This window comes from Gadus morhua, chromosome 2 (genome assembly GCF_902167405.1).
Source record: "Gadus morhua chromosome 2, gadMor3.0, whole genome shotgun sequence".
NCBI lineage: Eukaryota > Metazoa > Chordata > Actinopteri > Gadiformes > Gadidae > Gadus > Gadus morhua.
This window is the reverse complement of record NC_044049.1, coordinates 7,249,252-7,277,196: the sequence shown is the minus strand read 5'-3', so window position 1 is coordinate 7,277,196 and position 27,945 is coordinate 7,249,252. Positions and strand designations below refer to the sequence as shown.

General features: G+C 45.5%; 1 protein-coding gene across 3 annotated transcripts in view; it reads left to right on the top strand.

The window, feature by feature from the left end:
• gcgra (glucagon receptor a) overlaps window positions 1-27,690 on the top strand; it is a 37,840-nt gene extending 10,150 nt beyond the window's left edge. The window contains exons 1-14 of one of the 3 annotated variants that reach the window (XM_030343536.1): window positions 13,694-15,048; window positions 16,541-16,688; window positions 17,325-17,421; window positions 17,659-17,766; window positions 17,912-18,006; window positions 18,270-18,385; window positions 19,065-19,245; window positions 20,861-21,020; window positions 21,480-21,540; window positions 22,001-22,070; window positions 23,095-23,183; window positions 23,300-23,444; window positions 23,906-23,947; window positions 24,090-27,690. In XM_030343536.1, the coding sequence (XP_030199396.1) occupies window positions 16,638-16,688; window positions 17,325-17,421; window positions 17,659-17,766; window positions 17,912-18,006; window positions 18,270-18,385; window positions 19,065-19,245; window positions 20,861-21,020; window positions 21,480-21,540; window positions 22,001-22,070; window positions 23,095-23,183; window positions 23,300-23,444; window positions 23,906-23,947; window positions 24,090-24,533 (1,659 nt within the window). In that variant the 5' untranslated portion in view covers window positions 13,694-15,048; window positions 16,541-16,637 and the 3' untranslated portion in view covers window positions 24,534-27,690. Of the gene's footprint in view, window positions 1-13,693; window positions 15,049-16,540; window positions 16,689-17,324; window positions 17,422-17,658; window positions 17,767-17,911; window positions 18,007-18,269; window positions 18,386-19,064; window positions 19,246-20,860; window positions 21,021-21,479; window positions 21,541-22,000; window positions 22,071-23,094; window positions 23,184-23,299; window positions 23,445-23,905; window positions 23,948-24,089 lie in introns of those variants that run through there. The other 2 variants (XM_030343528.1, XM_030343544.1) reach the window with 2 other exon arrangements.
• Window positions 27,691-27,945: the final 255 nt, after the last annotated feature.

Here is a 27,945-nt window from a genome sequence, read left to right as displayed (position 1 = left end):
CCCCTGTAAATCCAAACACATGGAATAATTCAGTGTCCCTGCGGGGGCGATAGTATTCCGACCCTTTGTAGAGAGAAAGTGGTAAATTAGAGAGCCAGCTTGGGGTCCCATTCATCAGGGCCAGCTACAGCCGCCTCGGTAACAGGCTGCACACCGGCCACCTGTGAGATGTTGCCGGTGGCCGGTGAGACGGTAATGCATGGTGATGAGAGCTGGGGAAAAGATATTGACTTGAGTGGGATTGTCGTGCACCATCCATCACAAAGGCACATCTTCCTCTTGCAGCGCGACCAAGAGGGCTGGGGATACGTAATGGGATGGTTCAGAGCTGGGAAGCTTACATGGCGAGGTGGAGGGTAGGCATTTTGATAATGATCCGAATTCAACGTTGGATGATCATTTGTAAAAGGAAAAATCTTTTGGTTTTTGTGCACTGTTGTAAAGTATAGGCTTTTTTCTGGTCATTCCGCACGGCTGTTTCTCAGAGTTTATGTGGTTTAATATGCAGAAGGTTGTTACTGTATCATTCCCGGAGGTCATCTTTCTCCAGAGATGCAGTGTGTCATCCGGTTGAAAGAGGAAACCCAGTTCCCTGTACGGCCCCAGAAAGAAGTTTGCCGTGTGCCTATGTCTTTGAGTGCATCTGTTCATCGAGCGAGTGTCTGTGCACATGCATGTGTGTGTTTGTGTGCGCCCTGCGTGTGTTTGCATATGCGCAACTAACCATGTGTATATTTGTGCACATGTCACTTTTATGACCTCATTAGTCTCTGTGTAATGATTACATTACCTGCATCACAGACTACCCCTTAAAATAGCGTCTGGTGCTCACGTGCACGCCCGCGTGCGTGTTCGTGTGTGTGTGTGTGTGTTTGTGTGTGGGTGCCAGCTGGGATTACAGCTGTTCAAGCTGTCCCCCAGCTAATGCTCATGCATTTCTCACATGGACACGTCCGCTCTGCGGAAAAAAGGACCTCTTCCCTGGCTCTTATTTTTTCGCAAGAAATACCATATATGATTTTTTACGTTTCTCTTGGGGGTTTATTTTCTTTATTTTTTTTACTGTACAGACTAGTATGTAAAGTCGTGGGAAAAGACCAAGGCAGGCGGAGGACTTGTGCCGCCTGATTAGAACAGTCAATAGAAACCAGACGCCCGGCCCGTTGGATTCTATAGGAATCCCCTCAGGATCAACACCAGTGTTTTCCTCCTCGAAGATTGCGGGCTCTGACGGTTCATTATTCAGCTATAATGGGGTCCGTTGCAGCATGCAGTGAAAAAGTACCGTTTATTGAAGTGTAATGATTCTTCGTGTCGGGGGGGGTTCATGTGGTTAGCTCACTGTTTCGTGTTCAGCCTGTTGTGGTTTTTTTCCCACACGCGATATGAGGCTGTACGGGATGGGTCCATGAGATTAGCATGAAACCAGGTGGCGCTCAGTGTGCCAGCGATCAGGCGTGTGGAGTGCTTAACAGTGTTGGCGCTGCATCGCCTGTTGCTACCGCCTGTGCCAATCGCTTGGAGGGAGATCCTGCAGACAGAACCAAGTCGTCTGAGTAGCATCACGGGTCACTCACAACAGACATGGTTTACATCAATTTGGATTGTGTGTATGAGCATGTGTGCAGGTGTTTGTGTGTGTGTGTGTGTGTGTGTGTGTGTGTGTGTGTGTGTGTGTGTGTGTGTGTGTGTGTGTGTGTGTGTGTGTGTGTGTGTGTGTGTGTATGGGTGTGCATGTGAAAATTTGTTGTTTGTGGCTTTACGCTTAAGTTTGTGTGTAAGTGTGTGTATGCGTATGCATGTGTGTTTGTATGTGTGTGTGTGTGTGTGTTTGCCCCTCCCCCCCACCCCTTCTTGAAGAGCCAGTCCTCCACAGACCTCTATTGTGGGATGGGTTGTAAATATCCCGGTTTATCATGAAAAGAGCATTTAACAGCTAGGGCAGGGCATCAAATATCAAATCACATTTTTTTTGTGCCCACGATGAATTACAGTGACAGCAAAGCTGTGACATACCGAGACACCTCTTAACACACACCCTGCACCCATGCACATACACACACACACATACATATGCATTCATACATACACACATACATGCATTTACATTTGAATCACAGTCATGTAGGGGATTCAAGAAATATGAGAATATAGGGAGAATCAAGAAGCATGTAGGGGTGAAGGATCGGTGCACACACACACACGCACACGCACACGCACACACACATAGCCACACACAAACACACGCACGCACGCACGCACGCACGCACGCACGCACGCACGCACGCACGCACGCACGCACGCACGCACGCACGCACGCACGCACGCACGCACGCACGCACGCACGCACGCACGCACGCACGCACACACACACACACACACACACACACACACACACACACACACACACACACACACACACACACACACACACACACACACACACACACACAGGATCGGTACGCAGATCGAAAACTCTGGGCATCGCACTCTCCTGCAACCTCACTCACAGCTCACAAAGTATGCCGGCCCAAATCCCCCAAGAGGGGTGAATCATCAACGCTTTGTCTCCCACAGTTTAAAAAGAAGCGTTGAGTCTGTTTCTACTGCGGTTCCAGGAAACTCTTTTCTGGACTGTATTATCGCCTTCTTCCAGAAGTCTGCTGCTGGGATGTGGCTGGGGTTCTGCTTGGGGGGACCGGTTACCCTCTTTCCTCCTCTCAAGCACTGAAGCGTTTGATGAACTCCAGACTGATGACCTGGATCAGAGAGTGGATCCCGTCCACAGAGCAGTCACAGGGAGGGAGGGTGTGTGTGTGGGGGGGGGAGATTAGGATACATAAACAGCTGTTCCAACAGCAGACCGTAGGAGCAGATTAGTTACTAGATAGTAAGCCTAGATAGTCGCTATGCTTTTCAGGTACGCCCCGAGAGACGGTAGCACAGCACAAGCAAAACAAGCGGGCTGTGTTCATTATTCACCAGGAGTACAGTTTTAACTTTTTCCTAAACATCACAGGGATTAGCCCTGGTTTATTTTTGGTACTCTCCTCACTGGACCGTACTGGACTTGTCCCTGCATCATTTAGCACTGTCAGGTGTCTGGACAGCAGAGTGTACTTGTGGCTCGGGGCCTGGGGATTCTTCCTTTAGAGTAAGCACGGTGTGAACTCGGCTTTTGTCATCCCATCATCCTGTTCCCACAGTCATATTGGTCACCTATGCAAGAATAAGTTTAAAAAACAAGATATTTGGTCATTTTCTGGATAGCGATGATTACTTGTGAGAGGTGTCCAGCTTTGTAACAGACTAATGCTATGATGTCCTATATCACCTCCCCCCCATTAAAACCGGGCCAATCATGCACAGCACTGTCTGCTGCCATTGGCCGATCCTGTACAGCACTGTCTACTGCCATTGGCCAATCATGTGGAGCCCTGTTTGCTACCATGGGCCAACCATGTGGAGCACTGCCTTCTGAGGGAGGCTATCCTCTGATCAGTGAATGGCTGATGAGTGATGGAGGCTCTTTTAAAGGGCTCTCTGCGCTGGCTTCCCACACCGCTGGCTCCTGGCCCCAGGGGGTCTGTTGTTTGCATACTGTCACCGTAATGGTGTGTTACGAGAGGGTGTCTGTCTCCACGAGCCACTCTAGCAAACAAACAAACAAACAACCAAACCAATTGCTCTTTGGTTTGGTTTGGTGGTCGAGCACAATTTGCCTTTCTTGGAATGAATAAGGTGTGTTTACCCCTGGTCCCTGGTGTAAAGGCTACCAAGAAGGTTTTCAGACTAGATCAGGTCGCAAAGAGCAAGACAATGAGGGGATGTTGACCCCTTGACCCCCGTTTGTAAGGCTTATTATTATATTGTCAATTACTTTAATATTATTGTTGCTATTATATTTTTGATGGGGGCTGCTGTACCAATCTATCAATCTACTGTCTGTAGGTGCGTTTCCATCCCCCTGATTTTATGCAAACTTTGAAGTATCGAATCAGTAAACGGTGATGGAAACACCAAAATTCGCATAAAAATCCTCTAATTCGCAAAAAGGTTTATCCGCTCGCTTGAGGTGTTTTTTGAGAAATGCGAAAGGGAGTAAATTCGCAAAATGGGAGATGGAAACACACTTTTCGAAACAGCTGTGACGTAGCGAACTTTGAACACACAGGACTGAGAGTCTTTCCGATTTCCGCATAACGACCGGCCATAGCAACCCTGCCGACATCAACGTGTAACGTCATCACCCTATTCCGCTGCAACCACTTGATGGAAACGCACCTAATTCAAATTACTTTTTTGCAAACTTTCTAAAGATTCGCATCACCTTTTAGATTGAAACGCAGCTTGTCTGTCTGCCTGTCTGTCTGTCTGTCTGTTGTTCTGTCGGTCTTTCAGTCTTTCAGTACAGTCTATATCCATCCTTGTAGTTCCGTTTGTTCTCAGACCATAATTGTCAACACATCAGACTGCAACAGAAACAGATGTTTATCAAAAACAGTGTATATCATTCATTGACACCTCCACTTTATCTTGTTTCAGATGTTTTCTCTGTCCGTCTCAGAATATACAACCACACGGGAATAACAGCAGTGAAGCGAAGTGTTTTGACAGCACAATTAGATCCATTCCAGACAATATTATGGCACGAATTCAATGTTTCTCATAATAGAAAAAAAACGTGAGCTAATGTTGACAGTTTGTTCCCTGTGTTTCTCAGACCGAGTAGAGCTCATGCTCACTGTCACAGAGAGAGAAACTGAATATCTATCGCCTTTACAACTATGGAACGTCATCTAGTGCCAAATGAGAAGTAAGATTCACAGGCCTCATTTGCATATTCAGAATTGCCAACGGGAGATTGGACCAATGGGAGGAGGATGATAGGATAATAGAGTAATCACAAAGGGAAGATTGATTAACTGATAAACATGTGGTAAGATAGCCTAACAAGAATAAACAACTTTATTAATCAAAAATCTGTTAGACAGAAACAAATTGTACCGAGGCATTTTTTCATTCAAGTCATTTTCTAAACCAATTTAGACAGTTAGATATTTGATGCTGGGTTAACTTTATTTTCGCACAAATGGTCCCATAATCGACACGCTGTCACATCACATTCGGAAAGCAAACTTTCTGACCTTTTTAGCAGCCCTTGTGACGTCATCCGTGCAGCACTGTGTTAATCACCGCTGTCGGCCTTTCTTTTTTTACGACCTCCGATTAAAATAGCCGGCCACCATCGCTGTGGGCCAGCACTGAGGGGTCACTTTCATCCCGCTGTGGTGCTTTGGGGATATTCTTTCAAAAAAGGTGTTTGCATTATCTCTCTTAGTAGGTATAGTGTTTGTTCAAAGAAAAAGAGAGAGAGAGAGAGAGAGAGAGAGAGAGAGAGAGAGAGAGAGAGAGAGAGAGAGAGAGAGAGAGAGAGAGAGAGAGAGAGAGAGAGAGACAGAGACAGAGAGAGAGAGAGAGAGAGAGAGAGAGAGAGAGAGAGAGAGAGAGAGAGAGAGAGAGAGAGAGACAGAGACAGAGACAGAGACAGAGAGAGAGAGACAGAGACAGAGACAGAGAGAGAGGTGTGTGTTACCATGAAGGGACCCTGGACTCTGTACAGTTACTAAGCTTGCTATTGAGTGCTATGTTGCACCTCAACATATCTCACGCGCATGGGTTCAACAGGCTCTACTAGGTTCTACTAGGTCTACATGGGTTGTGCTTTTTGACCCCGTGGCCTGGGTTGGGTCCTGTTAAGGTCAGACGAGAGAGTGGTACTGAGAGATCCTAGAGATATCAGACGCAGGTCTGGTCGGTTGACAGGCAATATATGACCGCTGCACTGGACTGCATTCTGGTTCAAAGGAAGACATCACGGCAGTGGATACTCTTGTACCAAATTGATGTACTGTGTGTGTACAGTGTTCTGATATACTGTGGGTGTGCATATTTACTCTCTGTTTTAGCTCCACTCGAGATGTAGCTAAATCACAGAAGAAAGATGTTTTCTGGCGGTTGTTTGGAGGACGAACAAGGCCCCTTGCATTTCATGAAAGTGAAATGAATCATTTTATGAAGATAAAGATAAGCAACTGATACATTGAGGCAACATGAATGGAATGGTATTTCGTTTCCATTCCGATCGGATTAAGACTGAGGATGTAGGTTGGATGTAGGATCCTAACAAAATAATAATGTTAGGCTACTAAAAACCATGCTCATCATCGCTTTTGTTTTACGGATGAAATTGAACACTCCTGCGCCTCACAGAACAGCGATAGGCCAGAAGGAACCGCCACTATGAACCAGGAAACAAGAGAGAGACGTATGCGAACTGGCAGCCCATGAAAGTGGCTTTGATGGAGGTCTCGGTACCTCTCTGTGGTTACGCCAACCCAGTGTCAACAGCGTCATGTCTCCATCCCCGCGTAGAACAGCTCATGAAAGAGACATCCCACACTTAAACTTTGTGTGTGTGGTTTCCCCCACACACACACACACACCAAAAGATAAAATCCATAGATACACCTGTACTGGTGCGATTGATGTTATGCAACTCTCCCAGTTCCAATCTAACAGTGCTAACCCACCAAAGGCCAGAAGATCTCTCTATCTCTAATCATGAGATAACCATATGTTACACACACTCAGAAACACATATACACATACACACAACCTCTCTCGCACACATATCAAGGTTTTATACACTAACAAAACTTCTCACGACTCCATACCACTGCCAAACTGCCAAAATATATACATTAGAGACAAATGATCAATTAATGGTTAATAAAACCTCATCCAGATCATTGGATTAAGTCTGATACAGACTCGTACAACTTTATATACGTGTAATTCATAGAGCCAGTTTGTGAACAGAAAGCAGCGTGGGGCGTAAAGGTGGGTGTTCATATTGAGGACGAAGCAGAGCCTGAATGCATATTGATTGGCGCCTCGTTGATGGTGGAAGCGTGGAAACCAGACCATTAAACTCCATTGAGCGCTTATGAACAGCAAAACGCACTGCAGTAGACTGAGGATGGTGCCGTATGCATTACCCGTATACTGAAGACCCTAACGGGAGACGATTAACAATCAGGGTACATTAATCAACCATTCAATAACATAAGTGAATGCCGTTTTAGGCATAATTATATAGCATTAGCATAGAGATGGAATCAGTTGAACCAGTTACTGTAACTAACAAGAACCGAATTACAATATAAAACCTAATCAAGGATTGCTAGGTTTTTAGTTAACTGTTCATTTGTTTCATAGTTAATGCTAATTATTGCATTGACTAATGTTATTGTTTAATTAGTGTACCCCTTTTTGTAAAGTGTTACAATTCATGTATAAGATTGTGCTGTATAATACTGTATGATAACTGTATAAAAGTGACTACTAAAGGTACTTTATGTAATGCTAAAATATATGATTAAATTAAAAATAATTTAATATTTAATACATATATCATTTAATTCAATTTACTTAAACGCTGAGGCTATTTAGCTGGATAGTGAAGGGAAAATAAGCCAATTAGTCCCCCTTGGCAAGCAGCCCGTGTCTAACTTTAAACATTAAATAATACACTTGGCGCGCTGAAGTCTGGTGACTCTACGAGTGCTAAATCCACACGGCAGCGTTCCTGTGACATAGCTTAACATATAGCCGAGAGATATTTTCCAAAACACACAACAGTATCCCCATTTTAGGGCTCCCACGCCGTGTGGCTCCCCTTATTGGCTGCCCTGATGGCAAATGATCAGCCCGGTGGTAACACATCATGTCATATCTCCAAACAAACTGAACCGGCCTGACAAATGAGGCAGAGAGAGAGAGAGAGAGACCAACTTACCAAATTAGGTTGCAGGTTGCATGACGGATGGAGTTAACATGTAAGCGTTTATGTAGAGCGTTCGTGCATTCATTGCAAATCCCTGGATTATGCAGGCCAGGGCCCCTATCCTACATGGCCTGCATACGGGACAGGAACACCTCTCCCCTCCGTGAGGGGAGAGGTGTCCCTGTGCGCACCACTTAATCCCCTTTCACACATCGGTACAGGTCAATTACTGGGATAACGTTGCAGGAACCCTTAATGATTTACAATATTTACACAGGCAGCTACGTTCAGGAACATTTCTGTCTTGCACCAACGTGTGAGCCATTTTCTGTCTCACACATGGCACAGCAATGCCGCCATATGGGCCGATGAGTCAAGCAGAGGCCGGTAATGAGACTCTGAGAGGAGCTCGCTCATTTGTGTATCTTTCCCGGCTATTGAAATGATTTTAAAAAGGAGCTTGTTTGCAATCAAAGGAGCCGTATGGACATTGTTGTCAACCGCCAAAAAGCATTCCCTCATTAAGCATTCCCTCATTAAGAACATTCGGGGATTAAAATTCGTCCTCTGCAGAGTCTTGAGATAGGTTCGCTCATTCCACTTTAAACAGTCTTACGTCAATTGTGGACGCCAGCTGCCATTAAGCTCCTGGACTGAGACCAGCTTCCTGATTTCAGTAAAAAGCAGCTTGTTATAAATATAAGAAGCTGTATTGATTGAATACTATCGGACCACTTTGAAAGCATTTGTTACGGTTAACAGTAGCTTATCTCGTACGCGTCAGCACTCAGTCCACTTTTGTTATTAACTTGGTAACAATTTGTCATTACATTGTTCATTCATGAGAGTATTTACTCTTTTATAGATTTGGTTGTAAGAGTTTTGGAGCAGGGGAGGGAAGGAAAGGGAAGGAAAGGGAGGGGAGGGTAGGGGGGGGGGAGGGGGGGGAGGGGAGGGGAGGGGAGGGGAGGGGGGGGAGGGGGGGGAAGGGGGGGTTATATTTTGACTGAACACACATTGTCTGCTCTGTTGTGACTGGTGCATCTTCAATGTCATTTTTAATTGGAATACAATTAAAAGCCAGACGGTGAAATATCTAGACGTTGATATTGTTCAACAGGTTCTTCTGTCAACTAGTCGCAATTTATATTCCAATAACAATGCGTAGGCGAATTTCTTTTAATTCAGTCCACGCTCGTAGTAAACATCGCTTTTCCAATGACCCCCTTTCCTTGCGTGCTGAGAGACATCATCAACATCATAACGAGCACTCACCACTATTGTGACCCGCTAATCCATGCGGGTCACAATTTGCATATAAAGGAATGGACCTGATTAGTAGGGAAAAGAACTAGGCGGTGTGTCTATATTGATTTACCTCATTAACTCATCAACACATGTATGCCAGCCACCCCCTGTAACCCATTTCCCTTCCCGATGGAGTGGAAGACACACTGGTGTAGGGCTTTGCGATTAATCCAATTTTGATTGCGATTTTGATTTTTGCGTCCAAACTAATGTAATCGAGTTCAAACTATTATTTTTTATTCATTAAAAAAATGCACAGTCGGACATACAGAAACATTTTCTATTTGAACATATATAATAAGAAATGCATCATGTTTTCAAACTCAAAAATAATGGATTGAATAATCGTGATTTCATTATTGACCAAAATAACGGTGATTATGATTTTTTCCATAATCGAGCAGCCCTACGCTGGTGCCTCGGTGCGAGAAGCACTGTGTGCACGAGCGCCCGCTGACACACCTCGGGAGGCCACGTTGTGCCAACCGTTAGCCCCCGCACTACCGACCGCCAATGAGCTGCATCGGCGGAGCAGCTGGTGGTTCAATGACCCGCCGCGTGACGGTACTCGAGCTACAAACTGTTGAATGAGAGAGTAAAGTGTGACGCCACTGTTCGGGGTCCTAGAAGGAAAACGAGTGAAAACCACTACGGGCCCTGTCATCTACTCCATCGCTGGCCATTAGTGCTCAGCCTCATCCCTTTCAGCACCCCTTGTCTCATCAGCGGTTCATACTTGAAACGACAGACGCTGGCCCTATTTGGGCAACAAGCTGGGAAAGAAATAGAGGAAGAGGAAGGAAGAAGAGGGAGAAATAAATATACTGTATATAAATGCACTCACAGTCCCACGCTCGCACAACAACCGCAGTGATTTTGGACGTGCTGAAGACACGTAATTACTGACACTTCTGATTTGATTAACTGGAAGGAGGAACAGGATGTCACTGCTTATTTTCTGTTTGGTTACAGTGACCTATTATAAGTATCGCAATTATTTGCCTGTTGAGATCCAGGTCTTATGTCCACTCGTTGTTTGAGAACATTCTGGGGAAACGGGGGAGTCGAAACGTCTGGTTTAAGTTATGCTGAAGGTGTTGTAAAACCGTTGTGGCACTCTAGGAATTTGGGAAGGTAAGATCAGATAAGTAGAGGTGACTGATGAGTTACTGGTTTAAAAAGAAAAAGTGAACTCATCTCATAAAACCTTTCGCAAAGTTTTAAAAGACTTACCCCCAAACAGACATAAAAATTGTAATGTGTCCAGTATGATCCAGTTTGCTTTATACTATTGTTAGGCTCTGTCATGATTTTTTTTTGATTTACCCACAATACTGTGATGGTGGATGGCATGGGAAAGAGTGCTTGAGGCCTTTACTCTTAATACTGTGTGTTGTGACATCGTAGAAGTGATGAATGTGTGTTTTAAACCCCCCAACGTGGATTAACGTTCCGTCAAATGGGCTGTGGTCCAGTCCGGCACTCTGTGGTTCCCGTCCGTTTGAGACCACTCTAACACACTCTTCACCGCTCATCAACCACAGCAGTCCTGACGTGAGGTCCAATGACAACCCTTCAAACCACATCAACCAAAGTTCATCAGTGATTAATAGACAGAAAGCGCCTCACTCCTCCACATCCCAGAAGGCCCAGGTGTTCAGCTGTTGACGTCCCCATCGAAACCACCTCAAATGACCAGATTACAATATCTCGTCTGTGTCTCCGAGAGTTAAGATTCTGGTCAAGAGCACTTTATGCCGTGGCGTCAGCCTGGCTGCATGCGATGTGCGTCCCGGATCGCGGTCGTGTTGCATCTTGTCGTTGGTGAAGCAGCTGGCTCTTAAAGGAGCTTATGGCAGCAAGTCTCTGCCTCCTCTCCCCTGAACTCTGCTTCACCCCTCCATCAGATACGAGGCCGCTCATGTGGCAGGGAGGGTCTAACGTCTGCCGCCGTGAGCTATACGTTTCTGTTTTTTAAACTGCCTGTTACACTGTACACTGTCACTAACCTCCCACCTCCCTCCCCTCACAAACTTTATAAAACCAGAGGGGAAATGAAAGAGAATGAATAATGTAAGATGTAATGTAATGTAATTGCGGAAATACATTTTTCTGCCTAAAGGCCTAAATTGTTCATGTTTGCAGGTTAATATTTTATGAATATCATATGTAATATTTTGTTTTAAAAAAAACGGGGCTTACAAATGGCATTTTACATCGATATAATATATAAAAATAACCCTATAAAAAAACCTTAAATGTTAATAATAGAATAACCGAAAATAAATTAAAAGTCATGGATCATCGATTCAAAGACATTTCTGTCGTGATGTCATCGCAGTCTCAGAAACGCGAGGCGTTGCCATTTCAGTATTACTGAAAAGGCAACAGATATTTCCGGAAATCAAAGTACGTGGAGAGAGGAAACCTGCCATGGGATGTGGTAAAACCGCATCAGAAGTGGCCGCTCGCAGGCATTTTCTATACCTAAGTAGGTTATTGTGTTGCCCTTTTCCAAGAGGTTTGTTTTTCTATTTCTCTGAACAACCTTCCCCCCATCAGCACCATACAATCCTCCATTGTCCTTTGGTGTGGCAGACGCTGTTATAAAAGGACCGACCAATAATTATTCGAGGCCGTTGTGCAGTTCAACTGTTTCAATGTTGAGTTGGGGTTGTTCGGCTCTGGGGTAAAAAAATATATAATTTTTTGCAACATTTTATATAGACAAGCATCAGACAAACGTTTGCACAATTTAAACCGATGGATATTCATTTCCTCATGAAATGGGCACTACTGTGCTAACTGGTCGCTCAGACTGATTGATCAGAATCTATGACGTCATAGAGGTAGGTATTTCGTTGATGAATTTAAACATTATATTCTTGCCTCAAACCCCTGATACTATTCGCTGTTGTAGGCATTCCAACCTTATGCTCACATGGAGGAATTTGCTGGAAAAATATGATTATAGACTTGTACCCAACTTCAGAAGAACAGCCCAGCGCTGCAGCCAAATAAACTATGTTGCTCTCATGGGTTTGACTGTGTCAATCTGACACACTGCATGTGATGAAATATGGATTCAGCCTCTTGTTCCAACACGGCAACACCGTTAGCTGTTGGCTCTCTGAGAGATGAGGCAGAACTAATGGTGCCGGGAGGCTGAGACGTTTTCCTTGTAGCGTGCTAATTATACACCTGTTCTGTCCTGCTGTTCTCATCTGTAGCCGTTAGCATCGGCGGCGGCGGTGGTAGGCTCTCTGGGCTCAGCCACTTGGCCGCTCGCTCCATTGGGCCTGTTAGGGGCACCTGGCCAATCACGGTCCAGCGTGGGGTGTGTGACGTGTCCCAGTGAGTACCCCCGGGCATTCATCACCTCCCTGAGTGGCTCGTTGGGGCAATTACTGACATTAAAGCGCTGACCTGCTGCTTAAAAGTCACACAGAGAGCCAGAGGGACAAATCTGGCCTCTGGGGCTGACTGTGACGCTTTTCCTGTTTGTTTTCCAAACAAGAAAACGATTCCCTTCGTGACTCCTTCTACGTGTGAGCCCCGCCACCCACACCAATAGAATGAGTTTGTTTTTTTCTTGGGCTTCAATGACCCGTCTCGGGTCATTTGATTGCTCCCGGTCATAACTTTCAGCCATTGGTCCACCAGGAGAAGCCGAATCGTGGTAATGTTGGAACAAAAATGGCCCGTTTGCCCAGAATCCCGCCAGGTGGCTCCGGGAATGTCCCCCGTACCCATTGTGCACGTCGGCCCATATATCTGCTTTGTTCAGAATGTGTTCAAAATGGTATTGTATTCATTTTCTTTGGGAGCTAAATGGATGGATCCATGGAAATGTATCTTTTGATTTTCCAGAAATTTATTATATCAAATGATTTACATCCGCAGACTTATGCTAGTTAGTTCTGCTTTGACAGTCTCAGGTGGTTTTGGGAGTGAGTGCAGGTAAGTGTTAGCTTGGTGTTTCTGTATGTCATGCCACCCCTTGCATTTGAAACTCAATCCAATGGATTCCTTCTACTTCATACTTTGTAGTCCTACTTTTTAAACATGATATTCTCCCATGGCTTCACACTATTTTTGACCCTCTGTAGACCATTTCTTTGTCCTCATTCAGTGCTTCAATTCTACAAAAACGTCAGAAAGAAGGTTCTGGTTAATCATTCCATCTGCGTAGCGCAAGCTTGCATAAGTGTGGTCAAGAAGTACGGTAGTGAGTTTGAAAATGAGTGTAGATCTCTATGATGTGGGTCAAGCAAAGTAGATAAAGAGACATAGATACAGAGAGAGAGAGAGAGGGAGAGGGAGAGGGAGAGGGAGAGAGAGAGAGAGAGAGAGAGAGAGAGAGAGAGAGAGAGAGAGAGAGAGAGAGAAATAAAGAGAAAGAGATACAGAGAGAGATAAATAGATCAAGAGAGAGAGAGAAGGGGGGAGTGAGAGGGGGGGGAGGGAGAGAGAGAGAGAGAGAGAGAGAGAGAGAGAGAGAGAGAGAGAGAGAGAGAGAGAGAGAGAGAGAGAGAGAGAGAGAGAGAGAGCGAGAGAGAGAACGAGAGAGAGAGAGAAAGAAAGGAAGAAAGAGAGACTGGAGAGGATAGAGTCCCTCATACCAACTGTGTAAAACTAAAGCCTCTCTAAACCATATTCACATCAACGACTTATGCTCTCATGGACATAAGTAATAGATATTTTATGGGGCTTTTCTATTTTAATGGATAGGGAAAATCAAAAGAGACAGGAAATTGGTTTAAAGAAGATAGGGAATAACATGTAGGGTACGATAACAGGTCGGGATCAAACTGGAGTCGTTCCAGAGGGGAGGGGCACACCAGATAGCACATAACGTAGGGGTCTTTAACTGCCTCTTACAGCCAGGAACACAGAGTCGGCCATTTATGTTCCATTGACTGTGGCCCTGTTCACACTGGGGCACTAATGTGCATCTCGGGCTGTGTGATAGCAAGTGGAGAGCTCCAAAGCCTCAGTTGTGGTTGGACGTCGACGCAACGCAAGGGGGTTTACGGACCCATTATGTCCTTGCAGGACCTCCTTACGTCCACCTCCAGGGCCTGAAGTGCGGCTCCCAAAAATTGCATTGGGTTCCCATCGCTCAGGCCCCCTTCAGACTGGTCTGGCCCGCAAATGGGGACAGTATTTTAAGCGGTGTGAACACAAAGGGGTCCTGGGTCGCATTTGAAGGACCACCTATTCAAATTACATTCTCTGCGTAAGCAGGATTAGGGGTACTCATTGGTGCGCCAACTGCGTAAAGTGAAGACAAATCACGGAATCGCTTAAACTAGCTTTGTCCATGATTTGATGATTTCCATGACAATTTCGAAAAAATTGATATTTGAAGAGTGGGCATAACATCTTTAGCCATTTGTTGCGCTAAGGAAAATAGTTATTCAGATTTCTTCTTGTTTATATATTTCCCATAGACTAGGAACGAGGAGGTGCAACGCTGCCTCCCACAAGTTAAAAAACGCATTTGGTTTTCGCAAACGGAAAGGGTGTACTTGTTTATTTGCACATTTGCACATTGAGCGGGGAAGTGCGATCGAAAGTGGACACTTGAGATGTCTGTGGAGACGCCTTCTGATGCCAAAACACATCTGCCATGTGCTTTGGCACATTATCCTGTGGCTAGTCCTGCAAAATAATTAGTGACCAAAAAGCCACAGTGGTCATGCCCTCCTCCTCCTCCTACTCCTCCTCTGACGACGACGAGAGACTGGAACGGAATGGAATTTGAAACGTTTTAGCCAAAAATGTTTCCATAGTCAAGGTGTTTTTTGCAGAAACGTTTCAGATTTCGTTCCGTTCTCCAGCTTCAGCCAGAAGCTCTCAGGCACGCTTTAACGTGGATCGATGTGAAGGTGAGTGACCTCGAGTTTCAGTGAGTGGGTGAACACACACACACACTCTCACTCAAACACAAACACAAACATATTCACATGCATACACATAGACACACGCACGCAAACACAAACACGGTCAAACAAGCAGACCTTAAAAAGGACACGGCCGGTTAAGCAGAGCAACAATGTGGAGGTGCACCATCAGTGACGTAGACTTTGTGTGTTAGAAGAGTCATCGTTACAGGGAACCTCCAATGCAGCTCGCCGTGTACCTGGGGGTCAAGGTTCAACCCAAGCTGTTGATAAGCGATAAGGTCGACTGACAGATTAACCGAACACCCGCACATGTACAGCGCAGTTCGTAATATATCCAACAGAGTTACCTAACAAGAGGGAGTTTTAGGGGAAAGTTGAGGACACACCTGGCAAGCCGCCAAAAATACGTCTGACGTTTACTTCGACCCTTCCCTAGCAGATGCCGGCAAACAGAATTATGGTCAGGTTTTTTTTGTTGTTCTTTTAATCGGGGCGGACAGTTGACCATTCTGTGTCAGCGAGGCAGCAGAGAGAGCCACAGACTGAGCTGTATCCGTCTAATCGATCAAAACTCATTTCCTGGAATTGTTTGCTTTTTACCTTTGGTCTGCAGTCCTGCAGAATAAACCTTGAGGTTATTTTGGGTGGTGTGGGTGGTGGCGGTGTTGGGGATAGTGGTGGTGGTGGTGATGAGGATGATGGTGGTGTTGGAGGTGGTGGTGGTGGTGGTGGGGACGGGGGTGGTGGTCATGGGGCTGGTGGTGGAGGTGACTGTGGTGGTGGTAATGGGGGCTGGTGTGAATGGGGGTTTAGGTGTTAATGCTGTACGTGGTTTGGGTGAGATGGCACGGGGTTGGTGGTAAGTGTAGGGTACTTTCTTAGTTCCAGCCTATGGCTCTTTGTCAATTGGGTGGAGCAGAGCTCGGCCAAGGTGGTGTATAAACAGTGGCCCTATCTGATGTGAATGGATCAGATAGGACAGGTCATGCGCGGCTGGTCCTGACAGTCCTAACATGTCATTTCTTCACTGGCTTTCATGGAGGGCTCAATGAGATACGGGGACAGGAGGCATATCTGCCCACACTAAAGCTGCTCTTCTGTATTTGACCGCGTCGTCCCACGGTGTCCACTGTAATGCCTTAGAGCAGGCCTTTAAATGTTGAGGTGGAGCTACCCACATTTACGATTCCACCGTCTGAGGCTGAATGAAGTACAACACTGGAGACAGCAAAGAGGTCGAAATATCGAAATGTGCCAACTGCATTTGGCCAATGTTATCAAATTGCCAAATTGCATCATTCTGCTGAGTTGGGGGGGGGGGGTAGCCTTACTGGTGACAAAATACACAAGCTCTTTGCCCAAAATATCAGATGGATTATGGTGCAACCACAGACATCCCATCTGGAAGTGGCACCGCTGGTGAGTGTTGCCCGCGATTGACTTGAATGGGCCATGTTGTCTTTGTGTCATCCAGGCCATGTGGTGAGCCTAGCTTAAGCCCCCCCTATGCTGTGCACCCCCTGTCCTCGTCCCTCACTCACCCCCTCCAACGCCGACCGAAGGACAGAGGCATGTCCCAGGTGTTCCTGCATCTGGCCATACTAACCGTCTCCAGCATCCAGGTGAGACACACTCATACTGAAGCACACACACAAACACACGCACGTACTGACACGCATATAACTGCACTCACGCACACACACACATATACTCACACACACAACCACACGTATACTCACACACACGATTAAAAATAATACACAAGTTAATTGTTAGTGGCTGGCCTGTCCGGTGGGGCAGGCAACAAGATTCATCAAGTCGACTTCGGTGTTCGAAGCGATATCAGATCGGGGGGTTTTAAAATCTAAACCATTTCTTGCGTCCCTCCTGTGTTAAAAACACTGGACACGGAGAATGACGCACACCACACCAGACCCCCCCCCCTCCCAAAAACAATTCCATATCCTGTGGTACAGGGTGTCTCCTTGACCGATATCCCCATCAGTGGGACAAGGGCCTGTTCAGCACCAATGTGTATATGAAGTGAAGTGAAACAAATGAACCGCAAGGTCCAGAATGTGTTTTCACAAAGTCTTCTGTGTCTTGTCGTTACCAAGATGACCGTTGTTTTTCTGATCGCCCCTTCAGCGTCAACTCCTGTTGAATACACAACGCTCTTATGAGTCATGCATGTGTACGACTGTATGTGCAGACAAGGGGAAAGTCTTGTCCTTATATGTGCGTCCACACTGCCCTAGGTATCTCCGGCTGTCGCGCTGGATAAACTGAAGGAGGACTGGTTACAGTACGAAAAGGAATGTAACCACAACAACACCAGGGCCCCGCCCTCCACCGGTAAGCAGCACAACACACTCAAACGCTACGGGTACGTCAGGAGAAGAATTAGAATGAAAAACGACCTTTCTAATGGTGAGGAGGCGAAACCAACCAGTAGAAAGGTCTTAAATTTGACCCTATTATGCAATATGTTTTTTTGAAACATGATCTTCTGAACTTAAGAAATCCTTTTCTAAAAAGTTCAAAGGTTCGGCAAGTGTGTTGGAAAACCGATGTTTTCGTTGCGGCGTGCAGGTCTGGTGTGCATCCGAAATTTTGACCTTTATGCGTGCTGGCCCGATGGATGGCCCAACACCACGGTGGGTGTCCGGTGTCCCTGGTACCTGCCCTGGCACAACGAAGGTTAGGGGCTCCTTACACGGCGCGGGCCGGTCATAAACCCGATCACATTCAGTGCACACACGGTCGGGAGCAGGACAACGGGTGAGTGTTGAACGGGTGCAGTAAACGCCATAACCTGTGTGTCTGCCCCCCCCCCCCCTTGCAGTCCACAACGGCATGGTGTATCTGGACTGCCAGCACAACGGACAGTGGGTTTCGGACAAGAACACAAGCGAGTGTGAGTTGAATACTCCCACCCAGGTGAGCGCAATCGACTTTGGTCGAGGAATGAATGATTGTACTTTGAGATGATAAGACAACGGCCCTAGTGTTTTCATTCTCTCTTCAAATGGCAAATTGTAAACGGCTGTGGTAGTTATTGTAATTGTCGACTATGAGATCTCTGACGGTGACGGAGACAGTGATACAGAGACCTATCTGTGAAAACAAATGTCAAGGGGGAAAAAAGGAAAGTGGACGATAGTTGTAATCGTGGTGTGTGTCACTGGTGTGCGTTTCTACAGATCCAGCAGCAGTTCTATGGGCAGATCCTCAGCAGGTTTCAGATCATCTACACGCTGGGATACTCCTTGTCCCTGGTAGCGCTGGTTCTTGCACTTGGCACCCTCATTTTCTTCAGGTGATTATGGACAAAACCAAAAACGAATCACAAATGAGCCAGCGTGTAAAAACACATTTCGCTTTCATTTCCAGCACACCACAGCATCACCATATATACTGTTGGCATATTGCTATGAATAAAAAACGATTAAAGCGCTATCAAAAAAATGGCCAGGATAGTTTTACAGTTAAGAGGGTTTGACTTCCAGCCCAAAAAGGGTTGGATCTCAAAGTCCCAAAACTACCTGCTTCCTTGAGCAAGGCAACTCACCCAGGCCTGCTCTGCAGTGTCATGTATCTGGATTTACTTGAAGTCCCTTTGAATCGAAGCACCTGCTGAATGAGAAGATAGTACAATCATTGTCGTATACAAAGGAGGAATAAGCCGACTAACCCACAAACCTGCCTTGTGGTCGCACTGTTTATCCAACCAAAAACGAAGGTCTTATTTGTTACTTTTTTACTGCAGCCCGATTAAAGCTTTCTTTGAAAGTTAATTATAAATTAGAAAGTTAGATTTTTTCTAAAGAAAGAAACATGACCTTTGTCTGAAAGTGACATAGCTGTAACTGGAGCTACAACTCAATTGCAGAGAGACTGCTGATAGAACAACGCACACACACGCAGGTTTAAGGCTATTCATCTAAAGAACGAGACGCAAACGCTAAGTTCTCTCACTGTCTTCTTCCACGTGCCAGGAAGCTGCACTGTATGAGGAACAACATCCACATGAACCTCTTTGCGTCCTTCATCCTGCGGGCGCTGTCCGTCCTGATCAAAGACGCTCTGATGGAGGACCCGGGCCTGAAGATCCGGCACCAGGACCGGGACTTCACCCGGGACATCATCACCCCCGTGGACCTGCTCGTCAACAATGAGGTCATTCACCGTCAAGCTACCATCGCCAAACAATGAGCCAATCGAAAATGATGGCTTTTAACAGAGCTATTCAAAGAGGGGGAAGGATATGTTGTGCACTGCACTCCTTATGTCCACCCCCCCCCCCCACTCCACACTAGATGATCACCCCTGTCTCTGGTGTAGTTATTAGGGGTCCGAGCAGAGAAGCTGCTTGATCCCCTATTGTTTCTGTAACTTTATTTTTTTTTTCAAATTCTGTAAGAGTCATACTGCAGCCTATACCGTAAGTCAAAAACTCTTGAAATTTTTCAGGTATGGTTACCAATAACCCCCACTAGCCATAAACCCAAATTTGTGGTACTGCACCCAAAGATGGCCCTATTGTAAAACATGATGAATTAGGCTTATTTCTCCTCACCGGATTGACCTGGACTCAAAATTCTCAACCCATTTTGCCTACATGACCATTTTGTTATTTTATAACTAATATACGGCTATTATTAGGTGGATACCATTAACAGTGGAAATTTTCAGATCAGAATCAGAATCAGAATCAGAATTCTTTTAATGGCCAAGTATATTCACACATACAGGAAATTGACTTGGTGTGGTTGGTGCATAAGACATGAGACATAACATAACAACAAAAAAACATAAACAAGAACAAAGGACAAATGTTTTTTAAGATAATAATAAATAATAATAAATAATTGTTATTTGATCTGTGCTCTTTTAAGAAAGCCCTTAATTCACTTGAGAAATGTGTGCTTTGAGGTTTCTGGATGTTGTATTGATGTATGGTATCAATAGACATTTTGACCATGTGAATGAAGCTGTAGTTCAGGTTTATCAGTGGCTCAATGGGATAATGCATTTTACAGGTGATCCTTAGGTTGAGAGTTTGAATGCCGATTCACTTGAGAAATGTGTGCTTGGAGGTTTCTGGATGATGTATGCTTATCCATAGGGATTTTGACCATGTGAATGAGGCTGCAGTTCAGGTTTATCAGTGGCTCAATGGGATAATGTCTTGTACAGGTGATCCTTAGGTTGAGAGTTTGAATCCCGATTATAGCATGCTGAACATGACATGCGGGCATTGCATTGCAGCTCACCTGAACGCTGAGGCACAGTATTGCATTTTGTGGAACATCTTTCCTTCATAATTATTTGTCATATTTATATATCTTTTTTCTTTAGTGTGTTCTTGACTTTTAATTTTGCTCGGATCCCGTTAATCATCGCTTGCGGTTATATTTACTATTGAGTACATCCCAGAGAGAAAGTGTCAGTCTCTTCCATCAATTCGAATGATTCCAAAATGTGGTTTAAAATGAGGCTAATGCTATTTTAAAAGCACGGGTAGTAAGTAATTATTCGCACATTAGTCTAGTAAAAAAAGTTATCTACGCTCTCACATTGGTAGTAATTTGACTAGCATCAAAGAACAGGTACGGTAGGCAAGGTATTCATTTCATATGTTTTGATACTTCCGGTACTTATATATAATTGTGGGGCCAACCACGTATCTGCCATCTGAATTAATAAAAAGAAAATGGACGTTGGTCATCTTATAGAACGTGAACATGACTTCTATTTCTATCCCTCCGTCTGACCTGTCTGTCGTCTGTAGACCACGGTGGCGTGCCGCATTGCTATGGTGATGATGCATTTCAGTATAATGGCCAACAGCTATTGGCTGCTGGTGGAAGGCATCTACCTCCACAACCTCCTGGTCATCGTCGTCTTCAACGAGAGGAACTTCTTCAACATATACCTGTGCATCGGCTGGGGTGGGCAGCCCTGGCTCGTGTGTGTGTGTGTGTGTGTGTGTGTGTGTGTGTGTGTGTGTGTGTGTGTGTGTGTGTGTGTGTGTGTGTGTGTGTGTGCGTGTGTCTTGTGTGTTTTGTGTGTGTGTGTGTGTGTGTGTGTGTGTGTGTGTGTCTGCGTGTTTGTGTGTGTGGTTATTTGTGTGGTTATGTGTGTGTGGTAATGTGTGTTTTTGTGTGTGTTTGTATGTATGTTTGTGTATGTTTCTGTGTATGTGTGTGTGTGTGTGTGTGTGTGTGTGTGTGTGTGTGTGTGTGTGTGTGTGTGTGTGTGTGTGTGGGGGGGGGGGGGGGGTTTCGTCACACATTTTGTGTACTGAGTAAACAGCTGAAGACGCAGTATAAATAACCCCAACACACACTGCTTGTTCTATGCCGTTACGTTTCTTTAATTTTCATACTTTGCTCTTCTGTTCTTCCCAGGAGCTCCACTCTTATTTCTCCTACCATGGGTGACTGCAAAATACTTATATGAAAATGAAAAGTAAGTTCACTTTAGTCATTGAAATTAATATTTATAGGAGTACATATCTGCCATGTTTTATCTTCCAGCCATGATGGTTCTGTGACATCTCATTAATATCTCATAATGAACCTCTTTACGCAAACTTGGGTAAAGGATTCATCCCACGGCATATTGGCAGAGAGAGAGAAAATTGGTTGTAAAGGTTTTTCGCTGTTTCAAAGCATTTAACCCTTAAAACACAGAGTACTCCCTCATTAAGCTTTCCACCTGTTAGAAGTACAATGTAGCTAGTAACATCTTTCTGAGGATTAAAGTGTGTAATACAAAACTTTATGAAGGCTTTGTTTTGGTGATAACGCACCCATCGTACATTCGCTAGTTAAGCAGACATATGATCATAACCAATTACTGTACGAAGCTTTTAATTTCAATCATGACTCTTGGCTATTACATTTTTAAATGATTTTGTCCCTCACAGGTGTTGGGAGCTAAATGTTAACATGAATTTTTGGTGGATCATTCGGTCGCCCATACTGCTGGCAGTCGTGGTAAGCTACTCCCTCCCCCCTTCTCTTCCTTTTTTAATCTTCTCTCCCCCTATCTCCGCCTCAGCGTTCTGACAGAGTGATGAACATAGCTGAATTCACCGCTACAGGTTGATTTCCAAAGGGATAGCTAGCTCAACTGTCTCACTGGGTGTGGGAGGACTTTTTAACGGCCTGGCTCCACAATGTTATTCCAAAGACTCCTCCTTGTTTCTGGGGTTTTCCTCCTATCCCTCTCTGGGATCGCCGCAGTAAGCAGAATCATATTGAAGTAGCTCGTAAAAGCTTTTTAATTCCCGACAGATGTTGTGGTTCAAGTTTTGCGGGGTAGCTGCAAGACTTGGTGATACACGTTGCGACTTTTCGCCAAAACCCATTAACCGTTGAAGTGTGTTATCTTATACTGGCTGGGAGCGATCTCCCTTTATACAAGCTTTCGACGTTAACAACTCTTTCCTTATGTAAGAGACGGATCCGTCATGGCCACTGATGTTAGGGCCGTTTTTTACAGACATTCTCCCTTACATGTTCTGTGCATCCATCGTCCTCTCAAGTGGTTCCAATATCTTGCAGGATTTCCTGTGTTTGAGCTCTTGCAGGGACAGGAGGTTTTGGTTCCTGCCAGGAGCTCACGTAGGCCCAGTTGAAGTACACGTTTCCTATCGACCCCCTCCCCACCACCACGACCCCATGTCCAAACCCCGCCCCCCCCCCCCATCAGTGCTGTAACTGATGTTTGGATTTTGTTTACGCTAAGAAAAGAGACCTTCATCGGTCATCAGTCGCTGATTCAGGATTCAAAACGGCTCATAGTAGTGATATAGCATATAGCGTTAGTATTAATAGCACTGGTCTCCTGTGCAAGGCTTAGCATATGGCACTGTTCTTTATTTTAGTGGCCGTGATTTGGTAGAATACTAATTGTTCCCACAGGACTGTTTATAAAAAAATATCTTGAATTGGATATTCAACATCGTCTGTTTTCTAACGACATGAGAAGTAACATTAACGTTTCTGCTTTCCACAGACAAATTTCCTCATCTTCATACACATCATAAAGATTCTGGTCTCCAAACTCCGAGCACACCAAATGAGATACACAGATTACAAATTCAGGTACATTTTTAAGTTTGGTGATAACCACGTGTTGTGTTTCACTAAATAATCCACTCCCCCAAACCGCACCTTCCAGCCTCCTCCATGTCTGTTCTCCTCTTCTCCGTCCTTCGTAGGTTGGCCAAGTCCACGCTGAGCCTCATCCCTCTGCTGGGCATCCACCAGATGGTCTTTGTGTTTGTGTTGGACGAGTCGTCGGAGAACAGCCTCATTCTGCGTTTCACTAAGGTGGCCATCGATCTCCTGGTCACGTCTTTCCAGGTAGGCTTTGTACTTGCCAGCAGCTCCAAGGAGGAACATCTGCATAGAAAGGCTTTGATTCAGCTGTCGGCTTCATGTTGAAGACTCATGGTTGTAATGAGCCAATAACCTTGAATTATCTTCTGGTCCGATCCATTAAACGATGGACTCATTTAGGGGACAGTTTTATCCATTTATTTATTATAAGTGACTTCGGTGCATTTGGAAACAGATCACTAAGGAGCAGGTTAGGGGTTTGGATTAATCCAAAGTGTCTTCAGTGCATTTGGAAACAGATCACTAAGGAGCAGGTTATCCAAAGTGATTGACAGTGTAGACCTCTTCTTAATTGCATGGAAAACACACTCTTGCACATATTCCATCCACAACGCATGTGCACCATCTCTGATGTGATTAGCTTACCTGAGAGCACGACCCTATCCAATCCGAGGAGAACTCAAGAGTGTGCCTTGATTCCACAGGGTCTGCTGGTGGCCATCTTGTACTGCTTCTTCAACAAAGAGGTGAGCAGCAAAGTAACAACGCTCAGACATTTAATACATTCACGAAATACATCGTGTTTGCTGTATTGTATCGTCTGCTTCATCATTCCGCGTCACCAGTCCGCCGCCCCGCTCAGACAGTAAACCGCCGTCCTTGCCACAGGTCCAGTCGGAGGTGCTGAAGAACTGGAAGCGGTGGAAGCTGGGCCGCAACATCGAGGAGGAGTACCGCCACACCTACAGCCAGCCCTCCCACATCAAGTCCGGCAGCCTGCTGAACCCCACCCAGCGGCTGCCCACCCACCTCCCCGACATCACCGCCACGACCACCGCCGCCGCCGCCGCCAACAGCCACGCCGCCGCCGCCGCCCTCGCCGTGCCGGAGGAGAAGCACAGGCTGATGGTGTGCTGCGGCGGCGGCGGCGGCGGCGGCGGCGGCAGTGGCTCTTGCTGCGGCAAGGCGCGTTCGGACCGGCGCTCGGCGCACGAGGGCAACGCCAGCAGCTACACGCTGGCGGAGGACATCAGCCTGACGGAGAAGAGCCAGGGCTACGAGGTGACCGACGGGGACAGCGACGGAGGCAGCAATGCAGAGACCCATTTGTGAAAACAAGGGTGAATGGAAAAAAAAAATGTAATGGTGGAAACCCTTGTGGATGAGGAACAGGATCGCTAGGTCCGGCATTGGGTCCTTGAGCAACAGCAGGTTTAAGCCACGGTTTAAAACATTTTGTCTTTTCGGACTGTGCTTTGGCTGGTCAGCACTCAGGGCTGGCTGGCTGGATGGGTTCATCCTTGGCCAACCCCTCCTCACCTCTGAACACTCAGTGGGGAGAGAGCACGGGCCCTTCAGCCAAAGAGCCAGGAATGCACCAGGAACTTCATGAGGAAAGGCTCTCTCTCTCTCTCTCTCTCTCTCTCTCTCTCTCTCTCTCTCTCTCTCTCTCTCTCTCTCTCTCTCTCTCTCTCTCTCTCTCTTTCACATGATTCAAGCCAACATGGAGCAAAATGTACATAGCATGATCGCAAAGATGAAACAAAAACCGCAACAAAACCTCAACTATTGCATAACAAGGGGACGTTCCAGAACCACACAGGGGGTCCCTTCGGAAGTCCTCTTGAGTCCCAATCCGTGCGTATATGTGTGTGTGTGTGTGTGTCCCATCGTGTGTGTTATGGTACTGGAGATATAGAAAGATATAGCGGACACTCAAACCTTAAGCCAAACAAGAGACATAAAAAGGGACACGGGTTCCAGGCTTAAAATACATGAGATATATTGTTAATGCCTTGATGACATTTGTAAATACCTTGGCCGGCCTATCACTCGGACGGAATCCAGACTGGAGAGCGAACCCGTTCTGTCTGACTGTACCACATACTGTAAAATGTCACAGTGTTTAGTTCCAGCAGATCCTGCGACCCATGGGAACTTGGCAGCTGTTCTGACCAGCCGGGGATCCCTGGCTTTTCTAAGAACATTGTAAGCAGCTATTATTAAATGACAGGGAATAAAAAATACCGCGACCATTGTAATAATCCTTGTGAAACACATTCAGACATTTGACGGTGATCAAATGAGGCGACCTGAATAGAAAAAAGGAAATACACACAAAAAAAACGTGTAATATTTCTACGGTTGAAAAGATGTCTGAGCACACATACCTGCTTGGCGTGTGCGTGACAGTCTCGGTGCTTGGCAGACTATATCAATCAACATCGGTTTCACTAAAACCCTTGGAACACGAGCAGGCAACTGGAGCGCTTCCCGTTGCAATCCGGGACAGGAGAAAAGAAAGCAGCCGACATGCACAACACTGCGTTTTGCATGATCCAACACTGTGACACGCAGCTAAAGACGTCACCTTTTCGGTGCCACCATAAACCCACTTTTGAGTGACATTTTCCTCAGCTTTTTCTGTTATGCATGCATTCAGATTGTTAACTAAAGTAGAGAAGGAAAGAAAGGTGTATTCTCTGGTCGCCTGAGTCAGCGTTGTGTGCGGGTGCGTGTGCGTGTGTGTGTGTGTGTGCGTGCGTGTGTGTGTGGACGTGTGTAGGTGTCCCTCATGCCGTGTCGTGTGTCACATCAGGTTCCTGAACGATTGACATGCGCCTCAGCAGCTATTAACCGCCCGCGATCTGTTGGGCACTAGCACCCAGTGGGGGTCCCGCCGTCAAGTCCAAGAGAAGGTGGGAGGATGGGAGGGTCACTCTAGGGGAACAACTTCATTGGCAGGTTTGCATGCCCTGTGTTTTACCATTTTTATACCTAAGTTCTCTGCCTGGTTTCGAGGGGTTTGCCAGAGCAGTGGAGACACGTATAGCCGCGACCAGAACAAATGCCGGTGAATTCACTGTAGAACAAACGCTTTTGCTCGGGCTCTCTCTCTCTCTGTCCTCTCTTTGACCCTCTTAATGGAAGAGGTCCCTGCATTGACACAATCCTATCACCAAGGATAAGTTTTTAAATGTTAATAGGTTTTTGCTTTTTACGCGAGTTAACCTTGTGGGTTTTGACCATTTGCACAGTGCTAATTTATGATTGTTAATTGACTGTATGATGTAATATATTTGTAGAAGGGATTTGTTTGATTATTGCAAATTATTCTGTGTGCGCGTGTGTGGGTGTATTCTTGCCTTTGGATGTGTGTGTGTGTGTGTGTGTGTGTGTGTGTGTGTGTGTGTGTGTGTGTGTGTGTGTGTGTGTGTGTGTGTGTGTGTATTTGTCTGTGTGTGCTTGCGTTCGTGTATATACGTGTGCATTTGTGTGTGAATGTATGAGTGCTATAGGTATTCAATCTGTATGGAAAGGTAATATAGTGGGCCTACAATGCAGGGCAGTATACGTGTGTGTGGGTGTGTGTGTGTGTGCGTGTGTGTGTGTGTGTGTGTGTGTGGGGTTCGGGGGGGGTGGGATGTTATAGATGCTATTAGTGCTGTGCTGGAGGCTTCCTATTGGCCAATATGACTCTCTAGAGGTGGCCTCACACACATTGCAGAGGTCCGACTGAGTTGTCAGGCTCTCTCTCTGTCACTGCTTACCTCTCTCTGTCCTACATCACCACACCCACAGGACGTTTCAAGGCCATGTGACCATATAAAGGCATGAGGAAGAAATATGTGTACCTTTTGTTTATTTCCTTCTGGAACACCTTTTTTATTCCCTGTTTTTTTTCTAGTATCCACAGCATTGCTGTGGATACATTGCTGTGGATACTACAGAACTAAACCAAGAGGGGACAGCGTTGCATGTTGCCAACTGTTGCCGACTGTATCTTCATGGCTGGCGGAATAGAGGAAGGCCAATAGACAGCTGAGTTCATAAAAAAGAAAAAAATACATTATAGTAATAATAATGCTTTACTTGTAAACATTGGTAAACCATTGCAACACTCGACATCGTGTGCATGGATGAAGTGAAAATTCAAACGCCATACAATATTGTTTCTTTATTTTCATTGAAGGACTTCGAATTTGGTGGTTCTATCTGAATGTATTCTCCAGCCCCCCAAAGACCTCTTTGTTCACCTAAAAGGTTTATCTTAATGTGATGAAACAAACAAAACAAACAAAACGGACAAAAATATATATGTAGTAAATGTTCCGGTGCATTGTGTTGTGTTGTTCTCTTCCCAAACTTTGTACAAACACTGAAAGAATAAAATACATTGTAATATATTTTAATATGCTGTATTTTTGATTGTATTGGTATCTGTTTTGGGTTATTTTTGTTTTTTTAATAAAAATGGAAGAAACATGAATTGGGCTTCAAGACCAACTGAAGCTAGCAGACTTTAGGGCTTGGTTTGGTGTGTGTGTGTGTGTGTGTGTGTGTGTGTGTGTGTGTGTGTGTGTGTGTGTGTGTGTGTGTGTGTGTGTGTGTGTGTGTGTGTGTGTGTGTGTGCGTGTGCGTGTTTTAGTGTTATATGTCTGTTCAATGGCCATTAGAAATAAGGAATTACCCTTCAGTGGTAACTGTGGTCAAAACATCAGATAAAGTTGCAGAATATGAGAAA